This window comes from Neophocaena asiaeorientalis, unplaced genomic scaffold (genome assembly GCF_003031525.2).
Source record: "Neophocaena asiaeorientalis asiaeorientalis breed wild unplaced genomic scaffold, Neophocaena_asiaeorientalis_V1.1 scaffold303, whole genome shotgun sequence".
In the NCBI taxonomy this organism is placed as follows: domain Eukaryota; kingdom Metazoa; phylum Chordata; class Mammalia; order Artiodactyla; family Phocoenidae; genus Neophocaena; species Neophocaena asiaeorientalis.
This window is the reverse complement of record NW_020174420.1, coordinates 1,448,208-1,471,522: the sequence shown is the minus strand read 5'-3', so window position 1 is coordinate 1,471,522 and position 23,315 is coordinate 1,448,208. Positions and strand designations below refer to the sequence as shown.

General features: G+C 35.2%; 1 protein-coding gene across 7 annotated transcripts in view; it reads left to right on the top strand.

Annotated features, from left to right (window-relative positions):
- Positions 1–22,255, top strand: part of ZNF638 (zinc finger protein 638) — an 84,910-nt gene extending 62,655 nt beyond the window's left edge. For 4 of the 7 annotated variants that reach the window (XM_024756374.1, XM_024756376.1, XM_024756375.1 and 1 more), the window contains 12 exons: positions 753–794; positions 1,300–1,434; positions 2,578–2,703; positions 7,019–7,056; positions 11,511–12,735; positions 13,320–13,385; positions 15,247–16,201; positions 17,016–17,120; positions 19,475–19,576; positions 20,318–20,436; positions 21,668–21,684; positions 21,935–22,255. In XM_024756374.1, the coding sequence (XP_024612142.1) occupies positions 753–794; positions 1,300–1,434; positions 2,578–2,703; positions 7,019–7,056; positions 11,511–12,735; positions 13,320–13,385; positions 15,247–16,201; positions 17,016–17,120; positions 19,475–19,576; positions 20,318–20,436; positions 21,668–21,684; positions 21,935–22,028 (3,024 nt within the window). In that variant the 3' untranslated portion in view covers positions 22,029–22,255. The remainder of the gene's footprint in view (positions 1–752; positions 795–1,299; positions 1,435–2,577; positions 2,704–7,018; positions 7,057–11,510; positions 12,736–13,319; positions 13,386–15,246; positions 16,202–17,015; positions 17,121–19,474; positions 19,577–20,317; positions 20,437–21,667; positions 21,685–21,934) is intronic. The other 3 variants (XM_024756378.1, XM_024756377.1, XM_024756379.1) reach the window with 2 other exon arrangements.
- Positions 22,256–23,315: the final 1,060 nt, after the last annotated feature.

Sequence of the window (23,315 nt, the reverse complement as noted above, 5' to 3'; positions counted from 1 at the left end):
TTCTTTATCCATTCCTCTGTTGATGGACAATTTAGGTTGCTTCGATGTCCTGGCTATTGTAAATAGTGCTGTAATGAACATTGAAAATGCATGTATTTTGAAAAAGCCTTCCATTGAGAATCATTCTAATGTGATGTAATTGCTGGGGTGGTTTTATATATATCAGTAGTGTCAAAGAGAAAAAAAAATTTAAGAACCATAGTCTCATAAGATAAAGTTCCTTTTCTAAACATTTAAGCCTTTTATCAGCTAGCTTCTCCCAGCTTTGACATCCCTGTGTTGTGCCAGTCTTGGCCTCTTTATATAATTTAGCAGCACCAAATCACTATACACTTAATACCCTGTGATGTTTTTTTTACTAGCCTACATCTCTATTCTTCCTCATCCTCTATTTTGCTTAGCTGACTTTTTGTTGTGTAATTTGAATTCTCTTACTGTCCACTAAATTAAATCTCTTATTCCTTGTATATGAATTTGAGTGTCTTCCCCTAAATGGTACCACCTTATTAGTCTTTAATGTACTTAGGGGATTAGGAAGAATTAAAGTCTGTGGGTAGGGTGGGACTTAGATAACTTGTTTTAGGAAGAGGGAAAGATTGTTGGAAGGAACAGAAATTTTGCTTACTCCTCATTTTATGAAATAGTTCTTAATGCTTATTCATATAGATTATTATATCAGTAAATCTTGACTAATTAAATATACAAATAAGAAAGAGCTTACACTTTCAATCTTCCTCTGTTTGCCTTTCTAGGAAGCTATATTTACAACCTTGATTAGAGAAAATGACCCAGAGGTGAGTTTTGCATTTAAATGCTTTTGTACACTTGTTTAATTGATAGAAACATTGGTTGTTTTATTGTTCACCTGTCAAGAATTAAAGAAAATCTTAGCACTAGTTTTAAAATATTGAGGTGATGGAGATGTCAGATGAGTCTTCTCTTGGTAAAGATAAGAAATGGAGGGCAAAGGAATCCTGATGTGCAATATTTTTTAGATTCTGGAGCCATATTAACTGACTTGGGTAAATATTCGGTATATTAAGTGTTTTGGGTACATATTATGTTGACAGAAGAAAGATTATACTTCCTTTTTTAGTATATTGTTTCACTGATTATTCACATCTAGTACTAAGACCTCACTGTCTTTACCTGTATGGTCATTTTCTTATTCTTGGGAGAGGACATTACCTGACCTCTGAAAAATAAATTGTTAATCTGTGTTTTACACTTTGATACTTTAGCTGTTTTTCTCTTTTTCTATGCTGTCTCTTTAAAAAAAAAACAAAACAAAAACTACAGGCAAATGTAGATAAAATTTACGATCGATTTGTACATCTTGATAACTTACCAGAAGATGGACTTCAGTGTGTACTTTGTGTTGGACTTCAGTTTGGAAAAGTGGATCACCACGTATACATGAGTAATAAAAACAAGGTAACAAGGTCCCTTCTATTTTTGCTGTATGTTCTGTAAAGAATAGATAATTGAACCCTATATTCTTATGGTCTGTAACTTTTAATTCAGCTTCTGAACTGAAGCACCTATAAACATTATTCAGCCTCTTAGCAGAATTATGATATACCATCATATTTTCTCCTGGACTTTGGCAGGAAGGAGGAAGAACTCTTAGTTTGAAGGGGAAATAAAAACTTGCACAAGAGAGAAAGGTAATACGTGCAAAGAGCATTGTCTTTTGGGGAAGTGCAGACTTGTGTTCATCTAGCCTTAACTACCTTTGTGACCTTAGCTAAGTTGGTTTACACTTTTAGTTCTTATTTATAAAATGAAGGGGTGTCAACCAGGTATTTCTAAAGTCCCTTTACGTTTTCTGTGCCCTCTGTCTTCTCTATTTAATTCAGACGTGTCTATGAAAATTAGATTTTGGTCAACCAAAAGGTAGAAAGGGTTTTATAGCAAAGTTGACAGTATTTGCTTCATAAAAAATACCTAATTGACCAAGTAGTAGATACTAGTTTCTTTGACATGTTTAAGAAATTTCTTTAACCATGTTTAAGTGTCAGTTCAGTGGCATTTAAACATATTCACGTTGTTGTGCAGCCATCGCCACCGTCCATCTCCAGAACTTCTTCATTTTCACAAACTAAAACTCCCTGTCCATTAAACAACAGCTCTCCATCCCCCCTTTTCCTAGCCCCTGGCAACCACCATTCTACAATTTAAATTTCTGTCTCTGTATTTAACTACTTTAGGTACCTCATATAAGTGGAATCATACAATTTTTGTCCTTTTGTGTCTGGCTTATTTCACTTAGCATGTCTTCCAGCATGTGTTGTAGCATATGTCAGAATTTTCCTTCTTGAGGCTGAATAATATTCCATTGTATGCATGTACCACATGTGTTTATCTACTCGTCTGTTGATCGACACTTGGGTTGCTTCTGCCTTTTGACTGTGTGAATAACACTGGTATGAATATGGGTGTACAAATACTTGTTCCAGTTCTGGCTTTCAGTTCTTTTAGGTATATACTAAAAAATAAAATTGCTGGATCTTACGGTAATTCTACTTTTAATTTTTTTAGGAACTAGTAATTAATACTTTTCTATCTTTTCCAAAGGCAATTCTTCAGTTAGATAGTCCTGAATCTGCTCAGTCAATGTACAGCTTTCTGAAACAAAATCCACAGAACATAGGTAACCATGTATTGATCTGCACATTATCTCCAAAGCTAGACTCATCAGAGGTAAGATTATTTTGTATCAACTTCTGTGCTTTTAGAATATGAGGAAAGCATAAAGGTCATTCTCCCAAAGCTAGAAGATACACTCTGAAGCTGATTTCGATAATTATTCTTGGACAGTAGTCAAACTCATTCTAAGTTTAGATACTGTTTCTTTTAAAAATTTATTTTGCAATCATTATTCCAGTTTTCATGGTTTATGGAACAGTATAAATTTGTATAAATGAGAATAAATTGAGGTAATTTTAGAAAATGTAGCATATTCATTCTGATGCTTACTATGGACATATGTGCAGAGTGATGCCATATACATAGCATGATTATCTCCAGGATGCAGTCTAGATGGAGTCCATTTTGACTTCCTCCTGTTAGAAGTTTGTTCTTTTCTTTTACTTGTTTAAATTATTATACTCTCTTCTTTTATAAGAAAGAAGATTTTACAGGTTCTTGGCTTGCACAGTAATAATCTTTGAAAACTATGAATAGTTTACCTTTGAAAGAATTAAATTGAAACTCAGATGTTTTCTCTTTCTAATAGTTTCATTGTATCTCAATAGCAAGAGGTAAATAGGGCCTTATATTTGGTGTCTGCAGGTTTTTGTTAATCTGCCAAACTCTTGTGCTAGCTCAAGAAAGAGAAAATTCCACCATCTAAATCCAAATTAAATAGATCACCTATAAGTAAATGAATGCATCATGATACTGATTTAAGCACAAATTTATTTTTTTAAATAAATTTATTTGTTTTTGGCTGCATTGGGTCTTCGTTGCTGCGTGCAGGCTTTCTCTAGTTGCAGCGAGCGGGGGCTACTCTTCATTATGGTATGCGGGCTTCTCATTGTGGTGGCTTCTCTTGTTGCGGAATACAGGCTCTAGGCACACAGGCTTCAGTAGTTGTGGCACACGGGCTCCGTAGTTGTGGCGCGCAGGCTGTAGAGCGCAGGCTCAATAGTTGTGGCACACAGGCTTAGTTGCTCTGTGGCATGTGGGATCTTCCCAGACCAGGGCTCGAACCCGTGTCCCCTGCATTGGCAGGCGGATTCTTAACCACTGGGCCACCAGGGAAGTCCTTAAGCACAAATTTGTGTGCCTTGTTTAACCTGATTTCAGAAGAAAATTTTTTGAAGTTTTTAACTTTTTTTTTTTCTCAACAGCACATTGTATTTTTAAAACTTTGTGTTGTGGTATGTTTCAAGTTATTACTTTCAACTGTGTTCAGAATTACAGTAAACACAGACTACACAGAAATTTTTCTTCCAGAATTGTGGTCCCAAATTCTTAGACTTAAAATGAAACAAGTGGAAATTATATGAAACTTCTGCCTAAATTAATGCTTTATTTCCCACATCCTAATTCAACCTCATTCTTGAAGAGCACATTTAACTTATTGTAAAAGACTTATTCGCTCAACCACTGATAAGCTAGCCTTGTAATCTTGAGCATGTCACATAATGTCCATTATATCCATTTAACAAATCATAAATTGGATAGTAGAGGCAGGTGGACTAATTTCAAGGTATTGTAATAGTCTGTATGAGAGGTAATGAAAGCCTAAGCTAGACTATGAGGTGGAAATAAATCCTGCCCCCAGAGTTTTTTAATAACAGTTTTTAATTTACCATGTTTATAATGAGTTAATTAGTATCCTATGTACCCTCTGTTCAATATCCTCCCCCCATATTTGTTACCTGTAATGTTACTTCCACGTGTAATACGTTACAACCTTTAATTCTATAACTATAGTTACCTTGCATACAGAGTATGAAGGCATAATTCTAAGTACTGAAACCCAGTACCTGCATTTTTGATATCTTGATTATGAAGATATTTACTGCAGAATTTAGTAATGAGAGTGGTTCTATAAAGAAAGAAATACGTGTAATTTGCACACTTGGAAGTGACTCACTTGTACTCCCAGTCTTTTCTCAAAATGATGCTGTGTTTTTGTTCAGTATTTGGGTTATGGCTTTCCTGTACAGTTAAGGAGTTGTTTTTTGTTGTTGAAAGGAAAAAAGAAGACTGTCTTCATGTTACTCGGGTCACATAACTTAATTACTATTTGTTGAATAGAATATGCTCTCTTCTTAGAGCTATCCTTCTGACACCCTGTTCTAAATTTATGGCCATTTGCTTTGTAAAGCATCTATATACCTTTGATTTTCTTTTTATTGCTCTTCTGAGTTACTTCTGTTATTTCTTGGACTCTGTATCTCCTACTCTCTTGGATTACTTTCTGTTTGCCAGAATATATTGTCAAATAATTTTCCCAGAAAGTGTGTATGGCCAGTAAACTTTCTAAATCCCTGCATATTTGGAAATGACTTTATTTTTCTCTTACATGTTTCATTGATGGTGTGTCCAGGTGGAGAATTCTGTGCTCAGATTGTTCTTGCTTTTATTGTTTTGTTTTTCTTAACCAGTGTTTTTAAGGAGAAGGCTGATTCCAATCCGACCTCTATGTAATTTTTTTTTCTCTTTGAAACCTTTTAGCATTTATTCCTAATTCATTTAGCAAATAGTTATCTAATTCCTTCTCTATGCCAGCACTGTTTCAGACTTTGGAATACATTGGTAAACAGAGGAGTCAATGGCCCAATCTTCAAGGAGCTTATTTTATATATATATATATATATATATGTACACATACACACACACACACACAAATACACACACATATATATACGTAGTGTGAGGTGGTAAAAAGTGCTATGAAGTGCTGTGGAGAAAAATCAAGAAAAAATGATAGAGTGTGCTGGATGGTGGGGTGTACAGGGGGGATATGTGTATTTTAGAGTGGTCAGGCCCCTCTGAGAAAGAGTTATTTGAGAGACCTGAAAGAAAGAAGTAGGAGAGCGAACTCTTCTAACGTATCAAAGAGAAGAGGTTTTTAGAGCGAACAAGAGCTAAGGCCTTAAGGACATATTTGGTGATTTGGGAATTCCAAGGAGGATCAGTATGGCTAGTGCAGTGAGCAAGGTTTTAACTTGGTTTGGGACTTACTTCCTATATCCTGCTTAGATCATTCATTGAATTTATGAAATCTAAAAATGAGTGTGTTCCTTCACCTGAGGAAAATTTTCCTCTTATATCTTTGAATATTTCTTCTCTTCAAATTTTAATGTTCTGTCTTTCTGGAAGTAGCACCTGTACTGATATTATGGATGCTATATCCTATTGAATTTATTTTTAGAAAAATTTTTTAGAGAGTATTCTTTAGAGTTGTTTTTAAAGTAGTTCTCTGAAATATCTTCAGTCAGTTTTGTATCCTTAACTTGTTCTCTTGTGCGTTTTTCTCTTCTGTTAATTTATGAATAAAGAAGCAAGTTAGCTAATACAGTTATCTGGTATAGATTTTCTCTACTACCATATAGGTTGGTTTTGGTTTTGGTTTCCTCTAACAAGTTTCTCCTGTGAATGAGAAGACCGCTTGTAAGCACTGTGGATGGGACTTATCAACTGCCATCTTTAATTTTCTTTATATACCATTACAATGTAGACTGGATACCTTACCAGATACCCTAGTAAAGAAGGTCTTTACTCTGGGACTCCAACACCCCACCGGGAACCTCTCTAGAAATATTATTCAGTTTCTATACAATATAATTCTCGGCTTTTAATCTGAGAAAATCTAGAGAAAGATAATTCTCAACTCAGCACACGATTCCCCACAGAAAAAGCCTTCAGCTAGTATATGTAAGTTCTAAGGGGCAGATATTTTTGCTGTTTGTTCAGTGATGTATCCTAAGTACCTGGATCAGCGCTTGGTACATAAGCACTGAATTTTAATTCCTCCTTTCATTTTGGGCCCCAGGACATTGCTTTCTTGGTGGTTCAGATACATGTTTAAAAGGATTATTGTTAAATTTTGTCCAGCACTTCTATGTGTTTTGAGTAGAAAGCTTTCTAAGTCAACTAGTCTCTCATAAATAGAAGTCTTTTAAAATAATAATTGCACAAAAAATATGTTGATATTTCAGGTTGATTGTTTTTATTCTTAGCAAAAGGTGGTATTTCCAGGCTTTTAAAGTTAAAATTTTCTTATTTATTATAAACATTATGGAAACTTATTTTTCTCATTAATTTCTGTGTGTCATTTATTCTGTATAATCTTATTTAGAAATCTTTATCAAAAAATGGGAAAAAAATTCTAGAAGCTGATGGTTATGTGGACACTGAAAACTATCTGTTTTGATATATTTTTAAGGTATGGGTTTTTTTTTTTAGCTTAGATTTTAAGAACTGAAAACACTGCATTGATGAGTTAAATATTTTAAATCCAGTAGAATAACCTCTAATAAAATGTGGAATTATATTACAGGCTGAAGCTGAGAAAGACCCAGAACTAGGGGAAAAAAGGTATGTTGCTTTAAGTTTGCTAACAGTTTTTGTAGTACGTAGTTAATTACTGAATATTATTTCTGTATTTTATGGTAGTTGTTCACTAGTAACAAAAAGTTTGTATCTTTTATGAGTGTTATGAGGGTGTTTTTTGTTTTGGGGTTTTTGGAGGGCTCTGTTTGACCTAGGGGCCTTTTTTGTTATTATTTTTGGTCTCTTTCAGATATTTACTGATTTTTTTTTTTAGGAGAAGTGAATGTGTACACACGGTTTGAATTAAATATATAAATTTGCCTTCTTTATGAAATGTTTTGCTAAGACTCTTGAACAGCTCAACTCTGTTATCAGTATTATATTCTTGTTAGATTTTTCTATTCCAAAATAGGCACAGTAGTAAATTTTAAGTTTGTATAATCCTTTTAAATTTTCATTGAGTTTTTAAAACTGGAAAGATAATATTTAGTGTGTATTTTGGTATAAAACAAAATAATATGTACACTGCTTTATATTTTCAGAGGTTGAAAGGTTGTTCTTCAGAGTCTATACAAACTGGTAACTCACAGCTTTTTTTGACCACATATAGTATACCCTGTTCGTAGTGACTTCCTCATCCTGATGAATACACTTACCACCACCCTTGTCCCATCAATGAATAACCTCGCTTTTACTGTTCTTCACTGGGAATCACTGATAGAGAATTCTTTCTCTCTTTCATACTAAGTGGTTTACCCTTATTTCTTAGTCAGTGTAGTAAGAGCTTATCAGTTTGAAAGAGGAGTTTGAGTGTTTAAATATGGAAAGTTTATTTTATTTGATACACTGCCTAATTATAAGATGCCTGTAAAACAGGATGTCTTATAGATTTTTCTTCTCAGTAATTAATTTTTATAAAATGAGACTTTTTTAAATGATAAAGATGATTATGAGTATATTAAAATACATCGGTAACTTTAAGCAATAGGTTGGCTATATGTATCCACACAGACTTTTTTAAGTTGCACATCAGCATACCAATTATATTTACATGCCTAAGAAGTAATAACCAACAGCAAGCAGTGTTTGCTACAAAAGCCTGCAAAGGGCTGAATAAGTAACAATGCTGCATGTAGTAGTATAGATAGACCTGCAGTCTGGCTTTAGTAACTCTGGCTGGTAATAAAGTAGGCTCTTCCAAAAATCCATTTTATATATTTCATTTGACAGTTTCTTTCACGTCCAAAACAATAGCTATTGTGTGCGTTTGGTCATTTTCTCTTTCATTGTTTTCACTTATCTTTTAAAATCAGATATGTCTTAATGAATTTACAAATAGTTGTCTAATCTTATTAATTTTTAAAGTTCTAGCACTAATAATTTCTTAATTCCCACTTTGCAGTTTTTTTCTGACTTGTATGACATTAGAGAAAAAAGACATGGGATGTGGCTGAATACTTCACATTTCTTTATTGGAGTAAGCTGATCCTGAGAAAACACTGGTCCTTGTTGGTTTTTTTTTTTTTTTTAAGCACTTGTGGATGCTAAATCATTAACATGATCCTCTTGTTTATAGTTAATGTAGAGTATTTGTTTCCTTTTTAAAAGAAATCTCACATGGATATATTAATAATTTAATAAAATTCTACATTTTCCCTGTTTTAACCAACCCCCATGTGAACATTATTTATTTATCATATGATTAAGGCTCCAAATAAGGGTGCAAGAGGAAATGTTCATCAGTTCATTAATAATGTTGGGCAGTACTCAGTGGCCCTCTGAAATAAATACTGATCTTCAGTGTTATGTCTCAGTCTAAAGTTTCTCAGAAAGTGTATGGTATGGTGTTAACCTTTGTTCTCATGGCCAGCTTTTACTATATACCTTCTCTGAAGATTTTGAAACCCTGGTTTTATGGAGGGATGGGGTAAGACAGGGGAATGGGAAATTAGATACCCCTATCCTGAACCCAGCCTTCCTGGAATCCTTTTTTGGTCCAGTTTCCAGAATATGATTTTGTTTTCTTTGTTCTTTTAAAAGACTGTTTTTTATACTCTGGTGTTAATAATTTCATTTATTTGACATCTCAAACTGACTTTCCAAGCTAACTTGATGAACACTGAAGGTTTTTACCATATCAGCCAGAAAACTAGGTACTAATTTTTGGAAAATAAATCCTATGAAGAAAGCACTATAATTTTGAAAGACTGGCACACAAGAACAAATATGGAATTAACCCATTTTCCTAAGTAGGTTCATGCTGTCTGTTTCAAGTGTGAAACTGCATAGTGATTCATTTTATATAAAAGATAACAGCTTTTTAAATTTACTGACAAACTTTAAATGTGGTAAAGGGGGAGGACTTGCTATGTCCTAGAGCCAGGAATCAAAATCTCCATTGTTCACCTTCTAAAGCCCAGTAAATTGGTGTTTTTGTATAGCTCTAGTTTTTAAAGCCTTTAGGGTTAATATGCAGTTCTGTACTGAGGCAGGAGTTTGAATTTAATGTTCATTATTGGAAATGAGTCTTGTAACTTAAAAATGAAAGCTTATTTCTTGAAAAATAATATTTATATAACTGCTTTAACTGAATATTACAACTTTTTCTTTGTCATACTTGTGCTTGGCAGCAAGTTTTTTTTTTTTTTTTTTTTAACTTTTCCTAAGAATTTGGAACACCAAAAATCAGCCATTGGTTTTTTTTGTTTGTTTGTTTGCGGTACGCGGTCCTCTCACTGTTGTGGCCTCTCCCGTTTGTGGAGCACAGTCTCCGGACGCGCAGGCCCAGCGGCCATGGCTCACGGGCCCAGCCGCTCCGCGGCATGTGGGATCTTCCTGGACCGGAGCACGAACCCGTGTCCCCTGCATTGGCAGGCGGACCCTCAACCACTGTGCCACCAGGGAAGCCCCCATTGGTATTTTTTAATATAAGGGATGTGAATCATTTCAAATACAAACCTTTAAACCCTTTCAGCATACAAAGGATAGCTTATACAGTTGAATAGAATATTATTTGATAAAGGTCTATGGTTACTGACTTTTTAACTTAAATAAATTCGTCAAACTCTTTGCCTTAATGGCTTTTCTTTAAGAGGTGTTTCTCTGTGATCTCTTAGAAAAGTTTTCTCCTCTGGAAGTTTAAACTTACCATCATTGGAGGAGGGAGGAATAGTTTATTGGCTCATATGATTAGACCCTGATGTGGTAGCACTTTTTCAAACTTCTGAAATATTATTAATGTCTCAGGACACGGACACCATCTTGCAGTAACTAAAGAATATATAGCCATCCTTTGAGAAGCATATCAAAAGGGATGTCTCATCCCCTCCTTCCTTGAAGAGTAGGAGGAAAAAGTCAACACTGAGATATTGATATGGCAGGATCACTTTCTGGAGTCTTTTTCCAAGCTGTACCTTCTAATGTAATTAAGCAGATGTATTTGTTAAACATTATTGTGTTGGCAGCGTGCTGGATGTGTCTTCAGAAGCTAAGATTTTCCTTATTACTATTCAGGATAATCTCTTATCTATGGAGCATTAATATAAAAAGTTTATTCTGTCTCTGTCTCAGTGAAAATAGTTGTATCGCACACTTTTATTTTTATGTTGGATTTGGGAGGACCTTGATGAATTAGATCAGTTGCATGTATTTGCCATGTATTTCCTCCATTTCTTCTAAATAATTTTACTTAAAATTTTAAGCTATGTATCAGAATCTTAAATTAGTCTCTGTAACTGGAAGGATTTCTTTTAACAAATTTCTTCTTGTGATATAGCCAAAGGCACATACTTTATAATAAGAATACATGTTTATGTTAAGGTGATTGTATCAGCTTTGCCTCTAACTTTAATCTCCAACAGAGTATTTAAAAGATATTTCCAAAGAAAGTTTTCTTTTAAGTATTACTAATAAATACAGTTCTTGGGAAATTGAAAACAAATCTGTTTCACATCCAAAAGAAAGAGGTGACGTGGTTAAGATAACTGTGGCCTATCAGTTCTGTTCCTTTTAGGTAAGGCTCACTTATAAAATTGTAAATTTTAATGCATGGATCATTAGTTTCGCGAACCATAAACATGTTTTATTATTTCAGTTACCACTGTTGGGGAGATAGGACCTAATAATAATTTGAGATGTCTCAAATTCACATTCAGCCTTCTGGTCTCCGGGGCAAACTTGACACAGAAGGAAAAAAAAAATGGTTATAACTTATATGAGTAAAATGATTGTATCAGTGGTCATAATATTGCCATAATTTCCTTTGAACTAAAAAGAAATCTTTAGTGCAATGGAGGATCTTTTTAAAATTTTATGTTATTTGTATATTTACATCAAAACTTCTTAACCATTATAATGCTGATTGACTGGATTTCCCAATGCTTATTGCTCTTGTATCAGGAAGTCTTAACAATTAGCATCGACAGGACTATTTATGATGGTTGACTTCTCATCATAGTTTGATATTTGTTTGTGTTCTTTTTGTTTTTAAATACTTTTAGCCCTGACTTGAAAAACCATCCAGTTGATGAAAGTGAGGTGCAAAGAGCAGCTGATAGTCCCTCTGTTAAACCTAGTGAAGTTGAAGAAGAATCTATTCCCAGCATTCAAATAGAAGCTTTTATACAACAGGAAGAGCCTTGTGAGGAAGAACCAGAAAAAGCACTATGTGTCTCTGACTTTGCTATTGAAACATTTGAAGTTGAAACTCAGGGAGAGGAGGTCAAAGTGGAAATTCCTCTTGTAGCATCCACTCCAGCCAGTATTGACTTATTCACTGAAAATGGAGAGCAGTCTGTTTTAAATCAGCAGGTGTATACCAGTGACTTTGAGAAGGAAGAGGCAGAAATTATTAACCCTGAAACAGAATTATCATCATCTGATAGTGCATTTATAGAAGAAAGGAACATCAAAGGAATTCTAGAAGACTCTCCATCTGAAGCAGAAGATTTCTTTTCTAAGATTACACAGTCTATGATAGAAGCTGTAGCTGAAGTAGACAAACATGAAACTGTTTCAGAAATAGTACCATCTACTTGTGTTGTGGCCTTAGTACCTGGAATTTCCACTGGGGATGAGCAGGCAGTGAGCACAAAGGGAATTTCTGCAAAAAGTAATATGGATGAAAAGGAGGAGAATGAATTAAGTACCAAGGAAGCCAGAATGGATCTGCAAATACGAATAGAGAAGGCTGAAAAGAATGATGATAAGATGGTTGCAGAGAAGTTGGAAAAGATTGTGGCTGCAATGAAAGAAAAGCCTGCAGAAAACTCAGTGACCAAGGCATGCCCAAATAAAGGAGTGGTTCAGGCCAATAAGTCCGATGAAACTAGTAAAATTAGTATGCTTCCTGCATCAAATGCATCTAGCAGTAAATCAAGCATCAAGGCTGGTATGGTCTCTTCTCTAAAGGCAAAAGCTACAGCTTCAAAATCTGAAAACCAGAAAAGTTTTCTAAAATCTGTACTCAGAGATCAAATAAATGCTGAAAAGAAACTTTCAGCCAAGGAATTGGGTCTCCTTAAACCTACAAGTGCCAGATCAGGCTTGGCTGAAAACAGCAGTAAATTGAAACCCACTCAGAGCAGTGTTACCAGAGGAGGCAGTGGAAGGATCTCAGTCCTGCAAGGCAAAGATTCTAAACTGGATTACAGGGATATTACAAAACAGTCTCAGGAAACAGAGGCTAAACCTTCTGCCATGAAACGGGATGACAGCAACAATAAGGTGAGGAGGGTAGGAAGAATGTTCAGAGAATCTATGAAGTGATTATCTCTGTAGCTAAGGAGCAGGAGATGTAATCTTGTTTTATGCTTTCATCTCCTCACTCCCTTCGCCCCCAAGCTCCCTTTTCCCTTTCTTAAATGACTCCATTGATTTAAGCCAGTAGACACTTAGAATAATAAGCTCAAGTCTGTAATTTATTAACAGGTGTGAAAGCATTATTTGGATAAAGTGTGGTCAGAAATAAAACTTTGTATTCAAAAAAAAAATTCTGCATTGAATCTCCTGAGGTGATTTAGCACTCTGCTCCTGAAATGGGAAACAGTTTTCTCTTTTAAATTGAAGCTCCCTTTATCAGCTTACTGATGGCCCGACTTAGGTAGTAAAACTGAATTTAACTACAACTTATGGAGATGATGCCTATACTGTTAAATGATTGTTGACTTAGCTTGGTATACCTGTTAAATATTTGTATAATTGAATGTGTTTGGGTAATATTTGCTGTTTGAATTCTTTTTGTGTTTTAAAGAACATTAATAACCTAGTTGTAAATTCTGTTTTTCTGTATTTCTTATTTAATATTTCAGACTTTGACTGGGCAAAACACTAAGACTTCTAAAAGCACCACTGGTAGAAGTTCCAAACCCAAAGAGGTAAGAAACGATCTACTAACACAGACCCATCTATTCCATCATTCCATAAAAGAGTTCGTCCACCTTGTAACTTGTGTCTCTCCTGTAATAATTAGTTTGATATAGAGCAAGGGACAGGAATGAGATAGTATATTTTTGACCCCACCACCAGTTCGTTTTCTGACCTTGAGCTAGGCTAAATAGTTTGTTCTTGGTGTGGGGCAAAAAGTTACACAGGGATGGAAAGGGGATTAGAGTAGGAAGACACGTCCAGTCTCACATCAGTAGGAATGGGTTGTAACACAGAATAAAATCATCTATGTAAAGGAGGTTGACATTTGACTTGAGTCCTCTCCATTTTGTTATCCTTTTGGTATGGCTCAATTTATCCTAACGAGACGGGCTTTAAGGTTTACTTTCTTGGTACTGACTTCTACTGCCAAATAAACGTGTTACAATATATTTGGCTGTTTGGTATTTTAGATTTCTGTTATTCATAGAATATTTTTTCAGTTATTTTACTTTTTTCCCCTGGTAGGGCATAAATTTGGGTCTATTTTATTAGAGCAAGGAGAAATGTTAGTAGTTTAAGAAGCAGAAGTAAGGATTATGGTTCTTCCATGGCTTAATAAATTGATAGTACAGTTGCTTACAGATTCCCCCTCCTGCCCTAAATTTACTGGGTATGTATTGTAATGCCACTATTATATTTACTAGTAATTGACCATTGATAGTGTACTAAATGTGTAGGAGGCCTGCCAGGAATTTATTTTCTTTAGTAATTGGCACCATTTTTCAAATTACAGATACTATTTTTTTTCCAAGTGCAGTCATATTTGTCATTAAGTCTTAGTAATAAATTTTCCATATAACTTTCTCAAAATATAAATCTTATATAGGCATACCTCAGAGATACTACAAGTTCTATTCCAGACCAGAATAGTAAAGTAAATATCTCAATAAAAGTGAGTCACACATATTTTTTGGTTTCCCAGTACATGTAAAAGTTATGTTTATACTATACTGTACTCTATTAAGTGTACAGTAGCATTGTGTCTTTAAAAAAATGTGCATCCCTTAATTAAGTACCTTATTGCTAAAAAATGCTAACCATCTTCTGAGTCTTCAGTGAATCGTAATCTTTTTGCAGTAGTGACATCAAAGGTCACTGACCAGAGATCACCATAACAAATATAATAATAATGAAGAAGTTTGCATATTGTGAGAATTAACTGAAATGTGACACAGAGACATGAAGTAAGCAAGTGCTGTTGGAAAAATGGCACCATTAGACTTATCACAGGGTTTCCACAAATCTTCAGTTTGTAAAAAGTATCTGCAAAGTACAATAAAGCGAAGTGCAATAAAGCAAAATGTGCCTGTATCTTAGTATTACACATCTTAAAATATGTATATAAATTGATTGATGGAACAATCTAGTTAGCTATTAACTTTCTAGTTGCATTTGAGGTGCTTTTAGTAGTCCATGAAGTCTCCAAAACACTTGCTAGATATCATTTAACGTATGGAATAGTAAATTCTTTATATTATATTAATTGTTTGATAAATGCTCTTAATGTAGTATTTTTGTACATCGTATTTCCAATTCGCACATCATTTAGGAAATAATTGTAATCTTACTGAAATTAAGTAAAGGTGGAATTAGATTGATATTGTTAGGATTTTACCTTTGGCATTGTTTACTCTTCGGATTTGTTTGTGGGGCTTTGAAAAATAACTAATTTCAGCTTTTGGAAACATCTCTATACTGAAATTCTCACAAATGATAGATATGTCATGAACATTTATTGAGACTGTATGGAATCTAGCCAGTTATCAGTAGTTGTTCACAATTCTGTGAGTTTTTTTACCTTTCCAACAGGAACCCTTATTTCCATTTAATTTGGATGAATTTGTTACTGTGGATGAAGTTATAGAAGAAGTGAATCCTTTTCAAGCCAAGCAGAATCCACTGAAAGGAAAAAGGAAAGAAGCTCTCAAAAATACCCCTTCCTCTGAACTTAACTTGAAGAAGAAGAAGGGGAAAATCTCTGCTTCTCGTGTTGTTGAGGGAGAATTATCTTTTGTAACATTGGATGAGATTGGGGAAGAAGAAGATGCAGCTGCACATATAGCACAAGCTCTAGTCACTGTGGATGAAGTAATTGATGAAGAAGAAATAAATATGGAAGAAATGGTAAAAAATTCAAATTCACTTCTTACATTAGATGAGTTAATTGATCAAGATGATTGCATTTCCCACAGTGAACCTAAAGATGTTACTGTACTGTCAGTGGCTGAAGAACAAGATCTTCTCAAACAGGAACGCTTGGTAACTGTGGATGAAATTGGAGAAGTGGAAGAGCTACCTTTAAATGAGTCAGCAGACATAAGTTTTGCTGCTTTAAATACTAAAGGAGATGAGGAAAATACTGGAAGGGATTCCATTGGGTTCATTTCTTCTCACATGCCTGAAGACCCTTCTGCTTTAGTTACTGTAGATGAAATACAGGATGACAGCAGTGATCTGCATTTAGTGACATTAGATGAAGTAACTGAAGAGGATGAAGACTCTCTGGCAGATTTTAACAACCTTAAAGAAGAGCTTAATTTTGTTACTGTTGATGAAGTTGGAGAGGAGGAAGATGGAGACAATGATTTAAAAGTTGAATTAACACAAAGCAAACATGACCATCCCACCGATAAAAGAGGGGATAGAAAAAAGAGAGCTATGGACACAAAGAAGACAAAACTTGAAGCTTTGTCCCAAGTGGGTCCAGTAAATGAGAATGTTATGGAAGAAGATCTGAAAACCATGATTGAAAGACACTTAGCAGGTAGATACTCAGAAGTGGTAGCTTTTGCTTTATGAGGGGACTACATTAAAAAATTTTTTAAATATATGTTACAGCATTACCAATAATTTCACTGTGTATTGACATAAGAAGCCAACAGATAGTTATGGCCAAGTGATATTTTCCAAAGAAATATGTTCAAGTTTCACAAATTTCTCTTAGTTCAGACCCTGCCCCAAGTTACTGTATCTCAAGAAAAGACAACAAAGCCAGAAAGCAAACTAGAATACCCAGATTAGAATTGGAATGAAAATGATATGTTTGTATTATTGAGAAAATACAGCTTTTGATAAGTAGAAGGCTGTTTATACCAGCCTGCCTTCTAGTTTCTGCTTAGACTTAGGATTTGGGAAAATTTGTGAAGGTACCATTTCACTTTTAAGTAATATTTTGATGGTATAGAATAATAGGTCAGCTCACTTTCAGTACTTTAGGGAGATCAAAATAATTTCAAATACAAAAATCTTGAAAGATTTAACCAAACTAAGAATAAAAAATACTAGCAAGGTCCCACAGTCTTGAACAAAATAGAAAAATGTGTGTAGGCTCCTTGAGAAAAGCAGGTGGGAAGGTGGAGTTTTGATCAGGATAAGTGGGAAAATAAAAGGAGAATGCTTAGACTAGTGCTGAATTTTTAAAAACAGAATTCTTCTATTTTATATTAGAAATAGGTTTCCTTCCCAAATTTGAGTAATATCTATCTTGTTTGCAAAAAAAGGTGTTAAAGTTGTTATTCAGAGTTAAAAGCAATTTAAACACTGTTACTGTAGCAATAAATTAGACTTTCTCTTTAAAGCTAAAGTGCCAGCCAAGAGAGTTAGAATTGGGAAAACGCCACCATCAGAAAAAGCTGTTACGGCAGAACCAGCAAAAGATGAAGAGGCCTTCCAAATTAGTGAAGGTAAAGCAGGATCGACAGAAGTGGGGGAGAGAGTAACACAATATGAGGAGGTGGTTAAAGTTCCAAAGATCTACTGTCTAAGAAGAAAAGTAGAAAAAGAGTCAACAGAGCAGGGATGGGAGTTGAGGGAGTGAGGGAAGGCAGCCCATTAATGATTAGATCTGGATAAAGATTTTTATCTTTGCAATTATAGAGATAATGGAACATAATGGAATGGGATAATAGAGAATAATATGTGATCCTATTATAATAGAATGTGACAAATTTTCGTGGAAATGATCTACGAAAGGTTATTCTGACCATGTTGCAGCATCAAGTAAAAATTATTTATTAACTAGCTTTAATTTGTGTACCAGGTCCCTTGCTTTGTGGATGCTGCCAAGCAGGCAGCCATAAATTAAATAAGATGTCTTAATAACATTAATACAATTTATGTTGAAAGAAATAGGGAACAGTGTCTAGAATACTCCAGTTACTTAACAAGTATTTGTCATTGTGTCCATATATTCATAGCAAAATCCTAAATCCCTAGTACCATTCTCCTTGAAAACAGCACCCTCATTGCCCTCCTGCTTTTGTATGCTATGTTCTCTAAGGAAAAACTACCACCTGTGATTCAGTGGAATCTCATTGACCTAGCTCTCAGCTGGGTCCTCAGTGCTGCTCCACAGTTTATTTAGGCCTCTTCCTTTCCCATTTCCTAACCAGGTGTAATAAAAACCTAAAACCCTTCTGCTTGTTGTCATACTGGATTAAGTTTTTTTCTTCTTAATTTAGTCTTATTTGACTTCTCTGCATCATTTGTTACTGTTGATTATGTACTCTTTCTTGATGCTCTCTCCCTTGGCTAAGTGGGTACTCCTCCTTTGTTTATTGTTCTCCATTAACCTCTCCTTGATACCAAGCCATAGTCAATGGTTTTACTAACTGACAAATGCTTCCAGCATAATTTCATGAGGGCTTTCCCCCCTCGGGATTTCTGTTGTGATAGGGCAACTTCAGCTACCAGTTTGCTTAGAACTGCCTCATCTCAACAGAAGAATAGAAAAAGAATCATTTCTTTACTGCTTTTGTAACCATTTATTTTCATTAATAGACAATATATTTGATGAAAGAATCTAGCTTAAGAAAAAGTCATTTTTTAAATAATTTTAAACTTAAAATATTTGTTTTAATCTCTTAAATGATTATGTAATTATATATAATATGTATTATTGTTGTTATTAGATAAAGGTGCCTTTGGCCTGGTAGCAGCAAATGTGTTTGAGAAAGTATTACTCTGTTGAGGGTTGTAGCAAGACACTGGAGGCTGTTTTAAGCATCAAGTCAAGAAAAGCGAGACAGCCTTTTTAATCTACTCTTTGGGACTTGATGACTGGTAAAATGCAAGGAGTAAGAGAACAGTAAATAACGATGTCATAGTTTCTAACCATCCCCTCAGATTTGGGAAAGAGTAGCCCAGTTACATGGGGAGAGCACTGAACTTGAAGTCACAAGTCTCTGTCACTTACTGGCTATGCATCCTTGGACATAATCAGTTTCTTACCTCTTTCGGTTTTTCTTTCTCCATCTGTGAAGAAACAGGGATAATAATGATTTGACCTGCTTGTCTCACATGAGATAAAAGCTAAATGAATGATATGTATGTGAGAGAGATTTGTCCAGTGCTTTACAACAGTTAGGTATTTCAGCTGCTGAGGGTAACCAGAATTGCTTGGAACCAGTTTTTGTTTTTGTCTTCCCCCAAGATCCTGTTAGGCATTTTGCTGATAACATTGAGTGCTTCTTACATGTTAATTCACTTTGCTGGGTTTGAATGTTTGTAATTTCACTTGTGATTCAGTCTAACAAGGGTCTTAGTCCATCAGTTTAGGCTTTGTTTTTCTTGGTTGGAAGGGTTTCAACACAGGACAGCAGAATTATTCTCTGCTCGTGTCCTTTTCTCCTCAATCCACACTCTTCTCCCACCCCAGCACTTTTTCATACACACGTTAACTCTTGCCAGTAATATAGAACTTGAACTTCTTCCATTACCTTTAAAATTTTTTCCTGAACAATGTGTAAATAAAGTATGGTGCTAAGCTTTAGTCCCATATCCTTGAATCTATTTAATAAGGTTGAACAGATTTACCCATTTATTCCTTATATAAAGACTCTTGGAAGAATAGTCGGGTGGGATTAACCAAGAAAGGTTTACTTAGAGAGATGATCTGTAAATTAATCTTTTTTTTCATAGATTAATCTTTGAAGGCAGAGATTATCTGATGTTAGCTTCAGATAACATCACTTAATATAAAATCTATAAATCTATTTTGAATAACTTTTTTTTTCCTTGAAAAATTTAATGACTTTAGTTGATGAAGAATCTGGATTAATGGATTCAGAACCAGAAAGAAAACGCAAGAAGATTGAGGACTCTTCTTTGGGGAAATCAGTGGTACCTGATGTCCCTGAAGGTAAAGTAAAAACGACATTTTTTCCATATCCATGTGAAATAAAAATTCAGAACCGTAATAAGTGTTCTGTTGTTTAGATGAGTAATGCAATGACCTTGCTTAGATGATTAGAATGGAAATTAGCAAGCTTTGCACACTGGCATTTCTGAGAACAGTTTATTAAGCTGTGTTTTTACCTGACAAAGATACTTTTATTGCACTCGTGAAGTCTGGGATATGTACTCTGTTTGTTGCTCTGGTAAGAATTGAGTTATACTTGCCCAGGCAGAAATTCTAGTTGAGTAGGACATGATGGAAAAGCTTAGCTAGCAAACTTTGTTCATGGCCAGCTCAGATGAGCTAAGGGGCACCTTATTTGTTTACCCATTGTATTCCTCAAGCAGACAGTTGACTATCATTTTGCCTCTTCTCCCTGTTTTATTTTAACAGTGGATTCCTAAGAGGTTTATTTCAAAGACTACCAGATTCTTTTCCAGTGAACTGCTATTCTGAAGGAATTCCCTGCCATTCCTGGAGGCTCTGGAATATTACAGAATTTGTTTAAAAATAAAGACTTCTGTTTTGTGATTAGAGGCTTAATTGCTCTTGATCCCTAGATATATAACAGTGTGTATTATGTTTGTACATAAATGTATACTGTGCTTAGTATGTTTATCATGTTCAGATAAATTAACACAGCTCTAGATAAATTATCGTTAATTTTTTTCCTTCCTCTTCCCCCTCTCTCTTCCTGTCCTCTAGATTTAGACTTTCTTGTACCGAAGGCTGGATTCTTCTGTCCAATTTGTTCCCTCTTCTACTCAGGTGAAAAAGCAATGACAAATCACTGCAGGAGTACACGTCATAAGCAAAATACAGAGGTAGATATTTCTTATTTTTAACTCATCAAATCTTCAGGTGGTGGTATTATAGTCAAACTACTGAAGTGTCCACACAACATGTACATTCTTTCCTTTTGGAAGAACTTTTTAAGGTTAGTTTATTCCTCTTAAGTTCAAAGTACTATTCATGTCCTTCACTGTATCTTGCCAGTAACTCCTAGTTTTTATTTCTTTTCCTCTGGCAGCGTTTGCCAGAGTAGATTTTGCATATCACTAGTCCCATGTGACACTCCATTAAAGTGTGGGAAACTGTATATTCTGATGCCCTCTTGCAGAGTCATGGACACATAACGTGTTAAAGTTTCAGACTTGTCTAGCCAAAGAATCCACTTAACTTTATTAATCCATTTCCTCACTACTACCACCTCTGTTTTTAGTTGTACATGTCTTTGGGACACATTTAGATTAGAACTGTAGAGAATCATCATTAGCCGTAATTGAAACAGTGGTTCTCATTCCTCCTGAATGTTTGAGAGTTGCTTTATATATCCTCTGTATTGAATTTGTGGCACAGACACTCATCTAACATTCATTGAGCTGTTATTTGCTGGAAGCTTATTCAGTCCCCCAATCAATTTTATGAGGTAGATGCTATCAGTTCCAATTTTGAAGATGAGGAAACAGGATTAAAGAGTACCTAATCCCCAAGATCACATAGCTAGTTAGTGGCAGATTTAGGATTTGAACCTACCTTTGTTTTATTCTAAGCTTATGCCCTTAAACATTGTGCTGTGCTACCTATGCTCTTAACGTGTCACTTTTCCACTTGAAATCTTCCACTGGCTTCATATTACACTTGGAATAATACGCAGACTTCTTATTGTGGGTCTGTAAGGCCCTACATGATCTGATTTTTTTTTCCTACTTCTCTGACCTCACTGTTATTGCTCACTGTGTTTCAGCTTTTTTGGCTCTCTTTTTGTTCGTACATGAAAGGCCCCTTTGCTGCCTTTGCACCTTTATATTGCTGTTCCTTTGCCCTCTCCCAGCCCCCCTTGTATAGCTGGTTCTTCCTCATCTTTTAGGTCTCGACTCAAATAACAGCTTCCCTGAAAGGCCTTTGACAAAGAAAGACCTAGCTAAAGTAGAACACTCCTCCCAACCCAAAAAGCAGTCAATCTCATTTGCTTTACAGTCTTTCTTTCCTTTATGATACTTACCACCACCCCCTAAATTGTTTATTCTTTTATTGTTTCTCTTCCCCTACTAGAATGTCAGCTCCATGAGGTAAGGGGCCTTATCTATCTTCTTGACCACTGAGTCCCCAAGCATCAAGATAATGCATAAGTATATCATAAATATCAGATGATTCACAAATGGAAGGAAGGAATGTTAATGTAAGGCACTGTGTTTCTAATCTTTATTCTGTAGGATCAAGCTCTTTAAATTGTAAATACAGTGAAATATATAAGATACATTTGTAACACAGCAAAGCAACATCTAATAAATATTTTATATTATGAATTGCTTTTAACAGAAGTTCATGGCCAAGCAAAGAAAGGAAAAGGAGCAGAATGAGGCTGAAGAAAGAAGCTCTAGGTGATTGGGGGAAAGGGGAAAAAATTCATTAGAAATTCGTTTAGGGTCCAGTTGATTTGTGTATTTTTGTTATCACTTAATTTGTAATTTTTGTTTCAGAAGCAAATATTCATGTTGTACAAATTTTGATTGCCCTTGATGTAGAGAGACTGAAGGGGAAAGTATGATGGGTTTGATTTTTATATCAAATCATCAGGCATGGAGAAATATCTTTTAGAAGTGTTAAAATAAATGTTCCTACTGTATATTTAAAATACCATGTTGTGTTTGTGGCTGATTTATTAAAGACTTGCTGGCCTCTGCAGACAGGCTTCTCTACAACCACTGAGACTTGGGATGTTTGGGGATTCTTCTTGTGTTACTGGAAATCATAGGCGTGACAGTGTTTGACTTTGCTTCAACTGGTACAGGTCAAAGATTTCTTAAAACTCTCGATTTTTCTGGGTAAAATTCAATTACAGCATGTTTGGCTCAAGTAGGTTTGAGTAAAACCTTGCTTGACTTTTTTAATGGCTTAGAAAGACATTTTTTCTGCGTCTGGTAACATCTGCTATTTTTGCCAGGACCCATTTAACGTAGCTCCTAGCAAGTCATTTAATATTAACTTGAAACTACAAAGACAAAGTAGCCTTTACTTTCTGTAGACCACAAGAATTGCTTTTTAAACCACTTGAATTATTATTTAATGTTTGTGGGGAGTTGTAAGGGTACAAAAAAATAATTCACTGGATTGTTAGGTGCTGGACACAGCCCTGTACTGTAAAGTTTTAGATGAGGCCATGCTTCAGACATAAGCCTACTGACTGAGAATTTTTAGTATCTGATTCTTTATCTCTTTAGATTAGAATGCACCAATTAACAATAGAGGGTGAATGGAGGGAAACAAAAAACAACTACTTTTTTAGATCTCTTACTCCCATCACAGCACAAGAGTTAGCTCACAGTCAGCAAGAGTGGAGTGAAGAACACAGCATCTTTTTGTTGCTCACCAAACTCACTGCACACTCAGTTCGCACTTAGCCACAGCCTGAGCAAAATGATAAAATACTACACGCCACAGAGTAAGGAATGGGGTGGGGAGAGGGATGGCTTGTGAATGCCAAGAGTCTGTTGTCATTAAAACCATATAGGTGAATGAGGTACTAAGAGGGAGAAGAGCTATTAAAAGGTTGGAGTATAAGGAGCTGGCAAGTTAAGGTGGCAGAGTAGGGAAGTTCCATGATGGTCTGGTGGTTAGGATTTGGCACTTTCACTGCTAAGGCCCCGGTTCAATCCCTTATCTGGGAACTGAGATCCCACAAGCTGTGCAGTGCAGCCCG